The sequence below is a fragment of the Aulonocara stuartgranti genome (assembly GCF_965226115.1).
Source record: "Aulonocara stuartgranti genome assembly, chromosome: 18".
Taxonomy (NCBI): domain Eukaryota; kingdom Metazoa; phylum Chordata; class Actinopteri; order Cichliformes; family Cichlidae; genus Aulonocara; species Aulonocara stuartgranti.
Genome location: NC_138954.1, coordinates 8,238,929 through 8,255,335, shown reverse-complemented (window position 1 = coordinate 8,255,335; position 16,407 = coordinate 8,238,929). Strand labels below are relative to the sequence as shown.

General features: G+C 39.0%; 1 protein-coding gene across 2 annotated transcripts in view; it reads right to left on the bottom strand.

The window, feature by feature from the left end:
* LOC309693456 (contactin-associated protein-like 4) overlaps nucleotides 1-14,348 on the bottom strand; it is a 162,462-nt gene extending 148,114 nt beyond the window's left edge. The window contains exon 1 of one of the 2 annotated variants that reach the window (XM_082512663.1): nucleotides 14,320-14,348. Coding sequence is in view for 1 of the 2 variants with exons in the window: in XM_082512659.1 (XP_082368785.1) it covers nucleotides 5,271-5,310 (40 nt within the window). In the remaining variant the exon portion in view is untranslated. Of the gene's footprint in view, nucleotides 1-5,270; nucleotides 5,384-14,319 lie in introns of those variants that run through there. The other variant, XM_082512659.1, reaches the window with a different exon arrangement.
* Between the last annotated feature and the right edge of the window lie 2,059 nt (nucleotides 14,349-16,407).

Sequence of the window (16,407 nt, the reverse complement as noted above, 5' to 3'; positions counted from 1 at the left end):
ACTCTCCAATAGTTAACTATTGGAGAGTAAACTCCAATGCAAACCATAAGTGAAACTAAGAACTAGAAAATGCTAAGGGACATGAAGATGTAAATAAACATGGAGTCAAATAACGGGAGACCAAGATTCCACCTGAAACAGAGCTGAAAACAACTCCAAACCATCCTAGACTTAAAAAGAGAGAAAGACATGATCTACACATGACATAAAAGTCATCTCAACGTTGATTTTGTGTGTAATTTGGTTCTAAGTGAAGCCTGATTCATCATTTTGTTCTCAACAAATTGTGTAGTTTATGTTAGTGAAGAACTTGAATATTTCATTCACAAAAGTCCAAAGTGTGATTTAAATGCCCCCCCCCCCTTTTTTTTTTAAATTATTATTATTATTTTCACAACTCATTCAGTTTCCATGCATTACAGTGCATTTGTGAATCCTCAGGCAGCCTTGTTCCAGTTTTACCAAGAGATAATTAATTTATTCATGTTACAGATTTTACTTTGGCAGAACAGTACAAAAAGTTTCCAACTGGCATTCAATAGCCCAAGAGTCACAGTGTTGGCTGCCAACACACTTTGATGTAATAATTTCTGTCTTTTTTTTTCCTGGCTAGAAATTCAGTACTATGCAAAACTTTTAGTTATTGAAAGCAAACTAAGGATTCTTTCAGAAATATATTCCATGAATGGTGAATTATATACAAAGTGCAGTAAATCAAAATAATGATTAAAATAAAAAAAGCACTTGTCTGTAAAACTGTACTTTACGCAGCAGGGGACTTTAAAGTAGATTAGTTTAACAGGTTCATAGATCAGAAACTTGACCTCCCAGTACAGGTTGCAAGCTCATTAATGTGAACTCAATAAGTTCCCACAATTTAATGAAGCAGAATTCAGGCACAGGGGGGTAAAATGTCATGTGGGTCATATATTTAAAAAAAATGGTGTGAAAGGCAACATATGGCAGGCCTTATTAACACTAACTGATTAATGATAACTTGTGATTTGTAGTGCTTCAAAGCACTTTATAACCTGTGATTAGCTTCAGTGTCATGATTGAACACTCATGTTCATTTTGCTGTTTCACACAGTGTAGGATGAACAACTGTTTCTTGCCTCTGCACACTGCTAACACAATGAACCCTCCTATAGGAAAACAAGAAAAGTAGATTCTGACAGAAAAATCCACATTTTATTGAATCTTTTGGTGTGGACAATGTTTTTTAGTGGTTGATGTAGAAATGTAATGTGGACACTACAGCAATGGCTATTTGGACACTGTTTAAGTGTGTATGCATTGTTACTTCTGCAGTGGCAGCCTAACATTTACTTTTCATACTGTGTGTTTATACAGTATAGTCTGGCATACTGGTTGATAATGCCCCAGCAAATCTGCAGCTAATCCAATCACCAAAAGATTTCACCGCACCTATGACTTTTGGGGCACCTGGCTGCCTCGAGCTTGAGTGGGAGGTTGAATGTGATGCCCAGTCACTTTAAAAAAATGAAGGTGAACCGGGAAGGAGTCTGGGGAAAATCTAATCTCTTTAGAAAGTCATATGTGAAATCTTTGCAAGCCTGCAGAGTGAACACCGTCTTTAAGGGGATGTATTACTAACCCAAACAACAAGCCAGCAATCATTATTCCAGTTTGTCTGGGGAACTTGATGCTTCATCTACAGACACAAACAAAACAATTGTGATTTTTTTATTTCTATTCTGCTCACATCTTTTTATGTGACGGTGTAGGTGTAGGTAGAGAGCACCAGGAGCACATACTGAGTTTAATACTTTATAACAAATATATTAATAATGTTTCAAATGAAAGATTTTTAATGTTTACATTTTTAACAACTTTCTAAAATGTATTATTTAATTATAATGCCAAGGAAATGTGGTTTCTGAGTTTTTTAGTGGCATATAAGGATATAAGAGGGGTATAACTGTAACTCCTGGTATTATGCACAACCCTAATCTTATGATAACAATTATTATTACAATAATTGTAAAGATGATACTTTATTTTTGCCTTTTAAGTTCTCCCAAACCTCCCACATAACAATGAAACCATTTTTCTTTTCTTGGTACCAACAATATTTTCCTATGAATAGTGCATCTAGATTTGATGGTCTTTTAACACTATATTCCAAAATACAAAGAGGCATATCAACAATGTATGATGAAAAGTGGCTCCCTGTCCCCAACCAATTTCTGAAAGAAAATATGGTGCAAAGCTCCGGTCTGCTCCAGACTTTGCTTTTAAATGTCAGATGCTTGCTGAGCATGAAATTTGAGTTTATTTACTTTGCAGAGTAAATAGCAGAGCAATAATGACAAGGATCCTGACACATGATATTACTCATTTATGCTCACCAAACAAGAAGATTAAGTTCAATACATCCAACCTAAATGTCAGCAGTGAACAGCTTTAATACGGGTTTCCAAAGAATAATCATCTTCCAGTTTGTGCCTTTCATGTCTTTTGTGAATTTTATCATAAATAAGAACCTAAAGCTTTGTTAAAGACCCAAACAGCTTTAATTACTTGCCATGGAATGATTTTATGGATGTTTTCAGGATGGCTTCTGCAAATCCAGGTGGCTGAAGAAATTCAATGCATGTAATACACAGCGAAAACACTCAGGCAAACAAACAGGATGACACAACAAATAACTAAGGAAAACTGAGCAAGAGGGGAGCTGAGTAATTAATGAGTAAGAAGGGAAGCAAAATAGACGAGGCGAGAGACTATCAAAATAAAAGAGGAAGCTTAAACACTGGGACACTACGGCACAAACCCGACAGACCAAACTGACAAAAAACGTGGGAGACCTAATGACAGGCAGCCTAGGAAAAACACAACCTAAGCAAAGGTAATACTCAACTGAAAAAAAAAAACAATAAATATTTTACAAACAAAACGTTTCCTCATATATGAAACTGAAGTAGCTCTGTGATTGTTGGAGGTGAGGCTGACCATATCACTAAACATGACTGCATTATCTTCCCTGACCTTCCCTCACCTTGTACAACTGCTCCTGGCTGCTGCTATAAATATGTATATTGCTTTAACATGATATTGTTAAAAACAGCCTGAAGGTGATTTGTAAGCCCGGACTTACGAAACCAGGCCACAAAAGACAGGAGATCCAAAAGGCTTTAGAAGTGATCTTGGTATAACTTTCCTCTGTTTTATCCTCGAAACACTGATATTAGCCAGCTGCAGACGGCAGCTTCGCTAATCCTGTTGGTTTGTCTTTCCGAGCGTTTGAGGTGGATTTTGTTGTTTTCGAACAAAGCTGATGTGATTGGCAGCAACCTCCGAGAAACATCTGACAGTTGAGGTTTTGGTTGGTTCACCGCAGTTCATCTCTTCCAGGAATTAACATTGCTTACTGATGGATTACACAGCAACAGACAGCAGCTCTTACACACCACAGAGTAAAAACTTCTCACATTGTAAAGCCAACATGTCACAGTCTAATCCATGCATTTGTAATCCTAAACAAACAAATATCAAAATTACAAAGCAGAAAGACTGAGCAAAGCAGAATTAATTCTTTGTGATGCTGGAATTTAATAGAATAATTTGTTGATAGTTTTCTCTTAGTTAATACAATAATGTTAATCCAGTTGGTTTGTTTATTTATTGTTTCCATAAATAAATAAACAAAATGTCATCCTTTGTTTCTGACAGTGACAAAAGGGAACTAAATGACCAAAAGTATGATTTAACGTCAGAATATTGTGTGTTTTTTCTCTCTGTCTCCCACACAAACATTTTATCATTGTGTGTCTTTGCTTGTATTTCCTGCTCCTGCAGTTCTTTCTACCCCAGCTTTTCCAGCCACTTTTTGCCAGACTCTTATGTTACCCATAGTGGTTGTCTATTGCTCTCAGGCCATCTTCAGAATTTTCTATTTCTTCTGTGTATTCTAGCACCTGCCTGTGCTTTTATTGTGTGTAGCTCATTCCCACAAGCAATTCTGAGATACATTTACGTCTTTGCTCATCCCTTTCTCCACTAAACTCTCTGGTGTGCTCACTCACCCTGTATGCATTGTCAGCTGGCTTGCTATGTTGTATATAAAAACATATATATGTACTTGAATATTACTTAAAATTAAGGTTCTTTTTACAAATATGTGTTGCCATCAACATTGAAGGAAAAATATATGGCATTTGAAGAATCCTCAACTGAAATATGAGAGCTGGTGACAGAAGTATAACTTAAGTTAGTAAAATTTAAAAAAGGTTTTGTTCAGTCATGGTCAAGGGAAAGATGAATGCAACAATATACAAAGACATCCTTGATGATAACCTGCTCCAGAGGACTCCAGAGGACCTGGAAATGGGTGAAGGTTCATTTACCAACCGGACAACAGCCCCTGAGAACACAGTCAGGATAACAAAGGAGTGGCTTTTAAGCCACCCTGTGAATTTCCTCGAGTGATCCAACCACAGCCCAGACTTGAACCCGACTAAACCTCTCTGGAGAGATTTGAACATGTCTATGACACCAACACTCTCCGCCCAACCTGGAGTTTAAAGATTGGGAGGAACTTCTCAAAAATAAGCGTGCCAAGCTTGTAGATTGTACTCAAAAAGACTTGAATCTGCAATTACTACCAAAGGAGCTGAACACATTATTGAGCAGAGGCAGAGAATACTTATGTACATGTTATATTTTATTGCATGTTTTAATAAATTTGCAAGAATTTCAAGCAAACATGTTTGACTTTGGTGGGGTATTGTTTATATTTTTAAAGGGGGAAATGTATTTAATTTATTTTAGAATAAGCCTGTGACATGACAAAATGTGAAAGACTGAATACTTTGCGAATGCACTGTATGAACACAAAGTGACACAGTTTCTCTTCAGGAGAATTACATAAAAAATATAACTGTTATCATCTTATGATTTTTCAGGAAGCTCTGCATCATTATAAATATTGAATATTACAATTTCTCATAACCTGATATACGTACTTTTCTCCTTTCCTATAAATACCTTCACAGCAACATGCAGTTAATGTAATATATTCTAATACAGGAGATATAAATCATTAGGTTGTAGCCTACTTTGATTTCACCTGCGTCTCGCTATTTTAATTCATTAATGAGCTCATTTGAGAAAAGGAGGGAAATAGGTTTTCACTAACCCCAAAATAGCATTTCAATTTACCATCTTCATTAAAAATCTGAGAACAAATCATCCATTATTGAGAGCAACAGCTTAACATTGGTAAGGAATTACCCATGCAGACCCACCTGAATGTTGGCTGTAATCTCCCTCTCTGTGTCTCAACATTCAATGCAGAGAAAGAAGTGAGTGTGTCTAATGTTGCATACATTAAATGTGGATTAACTTTTAATTGCACGATGCTTTTTAAACTGTTGATGTTGTTCCTCGTTACAGTCACTGCTGCTACTTTACAGTTCCCCCTCACTATCAGTACAGCTATGCCATATTGCAGAGAAGAAAAAACATTTATCCAAAATAGCTCAATTACCCAGAATATTGGCTGGTTAACATGGGGAGCAGACATGCAGGAGGACTGAAAAGAAGCCAGATAGACTGAGAGCTGTATGGGTGGGCAGCCAGCAGAGCCAGGAATGGATGAAATTATTCTGGAGGAATTCAATTCATTTCTGCCACAATCTTATCATCAGTCGACATGTACAGTGGATTATTGCAAGGAAAAAAATACTGTTACCAGACAGAATAGGAGACAGAAGCACAGCAAACCAGACACACAGTATGCCAACACACGCATGCATGGGCTTAGGAATTCATGCGTGTTTGTCCCACAGTTGCTCCTACAGGAGGCTTTCTTCTTCAAGTCATGTCTCCAATATACCACACAGCTGAAACAGCGTTTGTCCATGTTTACGGGTCCAGGTGCTGTTAAGGTGAGTACTGAGCATAATTTGTACTTCTGTGCTGAATCTATGTAGAGCCTGATGTACCCATCTGAAGTAACTGAGGCCGTTACCAACATTCATATTTGTTTGTTGCTCTGAAATTTTGCTTTGTTTTTTTGTTGCACTCAATTTGAAAAATGATTGCAGAAGAAGAAGTAACCGGAAATACAGGGAAAGAAAGGTACTGAAGGGGCCACAGTCATTGTAATTTCAGTATTTCTAGGGAAGTTCACCTCAGGTTACCCAGAAAGGTAAGGCGTAGATTTCAGAAGAATTTGTGGTTAAGTTATACCTATGGTGTAAGTTTAACACAGCAGCATAAATCCCGCTTTAATCACTTTAACCTCTTAAGCCTCAACGCCCCCTGATACGGGGGCAAAAGGCAGGAGGAGATCAGTTAGGCTTGGGGCTTAAGAGGTTAAAGTCAAGTCAATCCCTGCTTTTTACAACCCCAGTGAACATAACACTGCTTCTTATGAGCCAAAGTGAACAAAATTTTAAAGATTTATTTGTGGTAGTTTGCTTAAGCTAGCCATATAGCGCTTACCTTTGCTTTAATCATGAACAATTTGTTGTTCTTCACCTCTCACACGGCAGCATTATTTACCCATCCAAATAGGAAATACATGTAGCTGTCTGTACTTTCCTTTTGGATGCAGTATAAGAAGAGAGATTCTCTACAAGACGAAAATACATAGTAACTACTTTAAGGGATTTAAATAAAGCTTTTGTGGCAGAATATAGAGCATAACTCCACAAAATTTGTCGTTTCTCTTCATGTATTTGTTTTTCCTCCACGGATAGATGATTCAAGTAGTCTCGGCTCCACAGGTGAGAAGAACAGTACTACCAAATGTCCACTACTGGCCATCATGATGGAGTGATGATTTGCCTGCCAAGGTAGTGAGTCGCTATGTGACTGAAAATTGTGCATTGCATGTAGTTATTTAATTTGTATCTCAACCCTTTAAATTGTCCTAAAGCATTAAGTTATTAGTTTTTAAGGCTTTGGCTGCTTAAAGGATTCAGTAGAGTAGTTTTTAAGTATGTCTGTAGCTCTTTAAAATTAGCATCCCTGTTAATATCTGAATGAATTACCAATGCAGCTTGTAAACCATTCATTAGCTTATTAGCGCATTACCCAAACAGGATGTAATCCAGCTGACTCAGGGAAGGTGAAAAGGACTATTTAAGTATTTCTAATTTATTTATTTTTGCCGCTGAGATGACCTCTGTTATATCGATACTAGACGTGTTTTCCTGTTTGTCTAAAAAGTTATCATTCCTTTTGTATACTATTAAAAACTATTTTCTGAAGACTATTAGTATCTATTGAATTTATTCAAACAGTCTAAACAGGGAAATGTCTAAAATTGGCTGCAGGTCTACAAACGTATCTGATTTAATCTGAAAGGCTTCAGACATGGAAATGCTCTTTTATTTGTTAAAGCTGTGGTTCAGATCTTCAATCATATCAGATTTAATCATCCACTGTCCAGAGGTGCAAAAATATACATGAGAATGGTGTGCATTGACTTCACTTACAGTAAGAAGCAGCGTTTGGTTTATCTTGCATGACACACTAACAGCTCTTTCAAGATAAGAGACAGCAAAGCTCTCTAAGCTTTCTCAACTATATGAAGGATATACAATTACTTTTCTTGTTGTCTGAGATCAGGTAATGTGACAGAGTTTCTGGTGCTTGGCTGAAATGTCATGTTGATTCAAAGCTTATCTCACAGTGTGCAAAATACTTTCATTTCTCTTGATGTAAAGGGGACTGGCATCCTGAATTGAGGTTTAAAGGAGTCAGCATTAACATGTGTATCTGCAGCCACAACAGCGTCATCTATTTTTTCCATTTTTATTATCCATGTACTTTTATATTTAGCTGTTTGGATTAAACTCTCTTTTAAGCTGAATGCTTTTTGCCTGAGACATTCAGGGCAGAAAAAGATAAAAACAGATATGGAGTTGGTAAGGTGCTTCAGCATTTTGATGTTTTCCACAGGGAAAATAAGATGTTGCAATAGTTTTACAGAATTTCTCATGAGTGTGTTGGTGGTGGGAGAGTGAGTGGTAGAGATTTAACCGCTGATAAGCTGTTTCTAGCTAGGCAGAGAAGAGGCATGATGATCAGCATGAAATCTTCTATCAGCTACTTCCTTTATGGGCACCACAGTAGATCATATTCCTCCATCTTACCTTTCCTTTTCACTCCATCTTTGCCCAACATCTCAAGCTCTGCCAACTCCACCTCCTGTCTTTTTGTTAGTGCTATTGTCTTCAAAACCAGGTATTATTGCAGGTCTCACTACCTTCTAGCAAATTTCCCCTTTCACTCTTGCTGCTTTTCATCACAAATCACCCCTGACAACCATCTCCATCCACTCCACCCTGACTGAACGCTCTCTACTTCTTGCATCTTCACTGTGACACCTTCATCTCATTCACACACACATTTTTTTTCTTTCTTTTCTTATACTTCAGCATACCTCCACCTCTCCAGGCTCTCTCCCATCTGATCCCTACTCACACTTTCAATACACGGAGACTCCTGCCTGACCTTATCTGTCAGCCTGTCCATCAACTCTTCAAACACGGGGCTCAGAGCTGATCCCGGATTTAAGCCCACCCCCACCTTGAACCCATCTTTCACTCCTACCGCACACCTCACCACTGTCTCACTCTCCTCATACAGTACATGTCCTGCACCACCTTCACATGCTTCTCTGCCACGCTTCACTTCTTCATACAGTACCACAGCAAACTATCATATGCTTTCCATGAGCATCATGAGATAGTAAACAAAAGTACATCACTGCTCTTACAGTTTCAGTATGCGTTCTCTTTGAATAACTAAGCTGCATGAACAAGTCAGGTTAAGCTTGTTTGTGCAAGTATGCTTGAAATACTAAACACATTCTTTACCTTCTTAAGCATTCAGGAATTGATTACAAGCAGGGGCACATGGGCATATAGGTGCTTTTTTTTTTTACATGCAGATTTAGTCTGAACCTATTAGGACTAAAAATTTATTTTCATAAACAGCAAGTCCTGCAAAGACTAATTGTTGCTTGAGAAACTAACTGATCTATATTCAGCAGGCGGATGGTCTGTTATAGCTCAAGGTTGGAGGTTCGATCGCGAGTTCCTTTCATCCACTTGTCAAAGTGTCCTTGGGCAAGACACTGCACCCAATAGTCATTTAAGCATATTGAGCTGCGTGAGTGTGAGTGAATACGAAGCAAATTGTAAAGCATTTTGGATAAAAGCACTAGATAAATCCAATCATTTACCATTAACTAGGCCTGTCTATTTAAAGAGCTTGTGGGGACAATGGACGTATGGATTTCTAGTGTGGTTCCCCAGCTGCACCAAGGCCGATCAGCAAGCACTCCAGCGGGTGGTGAAAGAAGCTGGCAGAATTATTGGAACAAGTCTGCCAGAGATCAGTAATATCTTCCCCACTCGCTGTCTGAGGAGGGTGCACAGTATCCTGCGGGACCAACATCACCCTGCGCGCCACCTTTTCCATCTGCTGCCCTCAGGGAGAAGGTACAGGTCTATACAGGCCAGAACATCCAGACTGGCCAACAGCCTGTATCCACAGGCTGTGAGGCTCCTGAACTCTCTGCCCCCCTCTCACGGACAATAACCATATCCAACTTCTTAATAGCAATGAACTGGTCTGCATTGGTGCATCATATCTTTATTCTCTTCCCCCTCCTGCCCCCCCCCTTTCTTAAATAGATAACTATCATATCTGATATCATATCTCACAGTACAATAATATTGAATGGGTTGCATTGTTGTATTTTGTCATGTTTCTCAGGTCTTTGTCTGAATTTCTACGAACATTATTGCTAAGGATTGTCTTATTGCATTGGAGTCACACTGGGTTAAATATGTACACTTGGGTTTTAAGGGGTATTTATTATTTTCTTCTTTTTTGGGGGGTTGTATGGAAGCCCCAAACGCAATTTCATTGTTCTTGACAATGACAATAAATAAATAAATACTAAATACTAATACTAAATACTAAATGAGATCAGATAAATTAAAATGTCTATTGAGGACAGACAAATGTATTTCCACTTATCTTTTCTCTGGAATGAAGCCAAAGTTTTCTGAATTTATACTCTCACTAGCCATTTGGTTAGGCACAGCTTGATAGTCCTGGCTTGGACCCCATTTAGCCTTCAGAGCTGGCTTATTTATATCGCTGTTGCAGTTTCTGCAGATTTGTCAGCTGAATCTCTGATTCCTCCACACCCCGAATGTGCTCTATTGAACTCAGATCTGGTAACGGTGGATTATTTGAGCTTTGTGTCATGGCGTCCTATCCATCACAAGATTGGTAGACTGTTGTCATAAAGGATTGAACAGCAATAATTATCAGTAAAGATGTGGCATTTAAATAATGCTTGTTTGGACTAAGGGGTCCTGAGTGTGCTAAGACACCAGTACACCACCACCATTAGCCAAAACTGGTAATACAAGCAGGATGGGTCCTACTTTCATGTTTTTATGCCAAATTCGGACCAGATCATCCAAATGTTACAACAGAAATAGAGACTTAGAGCAGGCAATGGTTTCAGTCTTATCTTATTCTTATTTTTTAATGAGCCTATGTGAGTTATAGCCTCTGTTTTCCATTCTTATCTGTCCAGACTGGCATCCGTATGGTCTTTTGATGGTGTAACCCATCTGCTACAAGGCTCTACCACATTTCTTAGTTGTAATGAGAGGTTATTAGAGTTATTGTTGCCTTTCTATTAGCTCAAAGAACTCTGACCTCTGACAACAAGGCAATTTCACCCAAAGAACTGCTGCTCACTGGACATTTTCTCTTTTTTTTTGAGAAAGTTGTGGGAAAACCACCGTAGATCAGCAGTTTCTAAAAGATTCAGAGCAGCCTATTTGGTACTAACAAACATTTCACATTTAAAACAGGAAACAGGTCTTCTTGACCTCAAATTGTAGTTAAGATGGATTCGTGCTGAGATGGATTCATGGAGCAGTAGGTAAGAAAACAAGTGTAGTTTAGAAACTCTTTCATGTGTTGAAAGATCTCTATCTGTGAAATATATATACAATTATAAACTATCCTATATAAAGAAGTTATTTTATCTTTATCTTCTATGGAAATAAATGGTCTTTTCCCTGTGTAAATTACAGTCCATATTTTGCTTTTTGAATTGGGAAAAGCTGTTTTCAGTGCTTTAGGATGATAGTTCACCAGCTTGACTTAATATCATTGTTTTACTGACTGATGAATGAAATAACTGGCTATTTTCATGGCAGCGGGATGCTGAGAGTGTTGTGGAGCATGACATTAGCCCTGAGCTTCACTGCAGGGCTGAGTGAATGACTGAGCGGGTGACTGCCTGTTTGACTGACTGATTTTTGAGGTTTGTATCCAGCTGGGGCGCCTGTTGAGTGTTGTGAAGCGTGATATTAGACCCTGAGGTTCGCAGCAGGAGGCTTCAGAGTCCTAACAACCTCTGAGCATCTCCAGCCTGTCAGCTGTGACTGGCGGTTGCTCTCATCTGAAACAAAACTCTGCTAAAAGAGAGAAGCTGCCCAGAAAGTGTGAAAGGACAAGAAGTTGGTGAGTGGACCAAACCTGCTATTAGGAAAGTGATTGTCCACAGGTTACTGAGCACCCTGAAAAGACTGGTGGATTTGGACAAGACCAGGTTATAAACCCGCTAAGAGGACAGTGTCCACAGAACGACAGAAGTGGAAGTGGAACAGTGGTTTTTGATGTAGCAAATACTTTCAAGTCAAGTTATGGCTACAAAAAGATTTGCTCCCACAAGCTGATAAGAGAGAAAACTTCAGTTGTCACTGGATGGGGTAAGGACAAGAAACTGGCTTGTGGGACACAACTAATGTCACAGGTTTCTTCAACACAGGCCTTACTGTTTTTTTCTGAATGGTTGAAAGGGTGTGTAACTGCCTTTAAACAACAGCTGAAGCAATATTGTGACAGCATTCATCTTTTAAAGAGCAATAAAATCTGTATTTGGAGACTGAACGTCTGTTGGTGGAGTAAATCTCAAGGTTGTCTATCAGGAGGCCATGGTTAGTTTTCCATTTGGGAAATAATTTGAATTTATTATCCTTTGCTTTCCTATTTTATTCTGATATATAAACACAAGGTACATATGCACTAAGTTAGAAATATATTTATATTACTAATCTTGTGTCTTTGTTCTTGCTCCCTCCCTTTGTCTTGTTTCCTACCTTTTTAACTGTCTGCCCCACTGTAATTTTTTCCACCTGGTTCCAGTCAGCCCCCATATGTATAAATAGCTCCGGCTTTCCAATTATCTTTTCCATGTTATTGACCACCAGTTCTTTTTTGCTCTTTCGTTGGTCTCCTCTTTGCCTTGGTAGATTTTGTTTTCCTCTTTCCTGAAACCTTCCTATAGTGCTCTTTACTGAATCTTTATTGTGTCCATGGTGTCCTACTTCTGCATCCTTTTTTTTCTTCCTTTTCTATAGTAAAAAGCACCTGAAAGTAGCTATTTTTACATTACTACTTTCATTAAGTTTAGGGCACCAAAATCTACTTAGTTAGGTTTAGGAAAAACTTGTGGCTTGGGTCAAAATATGCCTTAACATCATTAATCCTGCACATGAATAAATAACGCGCGTCCTGTCTTGCTATTTATCTAAACCACCTGAAATGTCAACACTGGACCACAGTACTAAGGTTCTTTGTCTGTGCAAAGTAAATTGCTGGCTCCACTCAAATTAAGTAAGTGACATTCAAACCTCTAGTTTCTAGTAGTCAGATAGAAATTCTCCCAGCTCTGCCAAGTGAGCAAGAAAAAAATCCCCATATCACTTGGCTTATTTAGTGTAGCAATAGGTCTGTAGAGTCTCAGCCTTAGCCTCTGTTCACCAACAAAACTCATGCACTTAATATCACAGAGAGGAAGGGAATCATTTCATTCTGAAGGTATGGATTGATGATTGTTCAATGCATTCTTAGTAATAACTGCATATATTGCTGCTGGGCCATTAGTGACAGCAAGGGTGAGGTGAAGAGTTATAGTATTTGATTAAAATATGGTTGAACGTGTGAAGAAGACTACAGATAAACAGAATAGTGCTGGATTCATTGAAATGGTCTCACTGATGTGTTAAAAATAGCTAAAAGAGAATAAACACAAGCACGGCACACAAAGGTTTTATATCACTGACTTCTATAGAGGTCCATTGTAATAGTGTTCACCTAAGGCATGCGTGCCACCTCTGCCAAGAGGGCTATATGATTGGTTTGGTTTGTCACTTACCTAGCAGTGTTACTTAGATTATTGTGGATTCGCAGACCAGATCCCGGCACTTTCCATTCATGATGTGAAGTCACAAACTGCTCTTGACTGCTGTTGTAGTTTAACCATGCTACAAATTATAATTAGAAAAGCTGTTTCGAATGTTAAGTGTTGGCTGGAAGAGTCCTGTAGTCAAACTGTTCAGAAGGTGTTGCATGACAGGGTGGTTGGAGTTATTTTATAAAGCTGGAGTACTGGCAGACTGGTTTCAGGCCTCAAACCCATGAAAGGGAAATTGCCCACATACACACTTTGACAGCTACTCATTCTAATAACCTGCTTCAGACTCCTTGGTATTAACATGATGTCCAGCTCTTCACTAACTCTTAATGCATTTTGCACTGCCTTAGGCTACATTATCCATTCAGATTAAATTTCTGCTTTGCATATGTAATTTCCTCTTGTGCCTCTCCTCCTGTTACACCATCTACACTGTCTCTTTACTGTCTTTCTGTCTCTCTCACATCAGCTCATTTTTCTTCTTTCCCTCACTCCTCCTTTTCCTGTCTTCCTGTCTGTCATTTTTCTCGGTCGGGCTTCTTGCTGTCACAGCAGACACTTGTCTCACCTTCACCAATCTTCTCTACTGACAGTAATAGAGATGATCTGAGCAAACCATTCCTTCTCCCGTGTAAACATCCATTACTGACCACCGAGAAAGGGAGGGGTTGGGGTGAACTGGGGGATGTACGATGTCAAAAGGTGTCCATGCACTGCTGATGTGATTTCAGGTGTACTCCACAAAACACATCTCATGAAATCTTGAAAGCTTTGACCTCAATTCCACAGCAGGTGAGAAGGTTTCTGCTTCCATTATCAAAATTCTTAGCATTAGTCATTCCCTACAGAGGCAACACACACAGCAGCAGCAAAAGAAAAGGCAAGAGATGACAAGATAACTAGAAAATACTGTATAACAACCGAAACAATAAAGTTATTAGAGCAACAGAGACACATCTGCTGGTCTGTCATTTATATTAGGATAGATTGAGTATTATGCGTGGTGTATCCTGGGGCAGGATGTTGATGTGGTGGAGTACAAGTACCTGGTTGTCTGCGTTATGCAGGACATGAAAACCAACAGCGAGGGAAGAGATGAGCAGGCTCTATTTCCTAAAGACTTCCCATCTCTGCATACAAAATGAAATCAGCTGATTCTCCTGATGGCATGAAGAAAAAGGGACACTTGATGTTTTTGTTCTTCCATCTGGCCATCATGCAGATAATTTTACATTACTACATTTAAAAACAAATAAACAAAGAAATCTGTACACTAGGGCTGCCACGATTCGTCAACTAGTCACAATTATGTTGACTATCAAAATCGTCAACAACAAATTTAATAGCGACACGTCGTTTGAAGCTTTGAAAGATCCCGAAAGCCGCAGGAATAAGCAGTAGGATTTAAGAGTGTAATAACGGACTGAAACAGAAGATGGCAGCACTGCATGTACAAGGATGCCAGCTGCCGTTAAACCCTGCAGAAGAAGCAGCAGTCTCCGGTATCGTAGCTGTTTCCAAATTAGGGGGCCGCATCCTTCGGAGGCTGCATTTGTAGGCCGATTACATCACAGCGGCGGGACGAAGGCTGTCCAAATTAGAAGACGCCTCCAAATGCGGTCGACAAATGCGTCCTTCATTTCCCCAGCGTGGCCCAACCTATCCCAGGATTCATAGCGCAGCCCAGCCAATTTCCAGTTTCCAACAATGGCGGCCGCTACTAAGTTTTAATATTATTCTTATTACTCTTTCTGGGTCACAAAATAAACTTTTAACAGATTTTCAGGCGAGAATGTAACTGTGTAAACTTCAAATATCTGCTTGGTTTATCAGGACATCACATATTTGCAAAAGCACTCCGACGTTTTTGGAGACGTCTGTTACCCACCAGCTCGATAGCTAGCCGGGGTTCAAGGCTCACTAGATCCGGCGAGAACAGCGAACTCCCGGCAAAAAGTATTTCAAACCCCCCACAATCTTTCGCTGCTCAGGTTAAACATGATATACAAGTCACTTGGATAACTTAAAAATGTTATTGTTTGGCTATTATTAATGTTTTATTTGTTCCTGAGTAAATCGGTTTGGCTGAGATTAAAGTTATAGTTTTTCACAGCTGAATAAACGTCAAATAGAAAACTGATTACAGTTTTTTCTGATGGCTTGAGCACATTTTTTGTAACTATTGGCTATTTTTGCAAAACTCTACACACAAATAAGAAAACCCTTCACCCAATCAGCAAAACATTGTAGTTTCCTTGTAAAAGCGAATAACCCTTGCTTAACTCTCCACACCTTTGTAAAAATGGTATTTTCGTATCCAACAGTTAACACAAGCCATCATATTAATAAGCACACAATGCACCAACTAAACACTGATGGTATGAATAAAAAACACATCTGGCTTTTGCTTTCTCTGTGCACAAAGTAGGCTATGGCTACGTCCACACGTACCCGGGTATTTTTGAAAACGCAGATTTTTCTATGCGTTTGCACCTTTCGTCCACACGTAAACGGCGTTTTTGGTCACTGAAAACTGAGATTTTTAAAAACTCCGGCCAGGGTGGATATTTTTGAAAACTCCGTTTTTGCATTTAGGTGTGGACGAGAAAAATGCAGAAAACGCAGCGTCAAAGGTGTGCGCATTTTTTGACGTCACACTGTGCGCCACATTATTGTTTCGGTGAAATGAATTTCTACAATATTGTTTCTGTTAATTGTACTCTCTGCAGTGTTTAAATGCTTACATATACACACAGTTACTGTCCCTCCACACATACGACTCGGTTCTGCTTCTATGCTCCAGCTTTGTTTACTTTTTCCCACCGAGGCTTCTAGACTTCTGATTGGCCAACATTTCTGCACGGTTAGGAATATATCGCCACCTGTTGCTTTGGCATGTTCCTAGCAGCGTTTTCCTTCATTTCTGCCTTTACGTGTGGACGGGATTAATTTTTAAAACGAAAACGGAAAATCTCCGTTTTCAAAAATACCCGTGGACGTAGCCTATGTCAGTTTGAGCTCATACTTTTGTCATAGGTCTGTAAACATGGAGGGATCCAAACTTCAAGTACTGGTGTTTATTTACACACATCAAAACAAACACAAGTGTTTATTTCCAAGTATAGGATTATTTG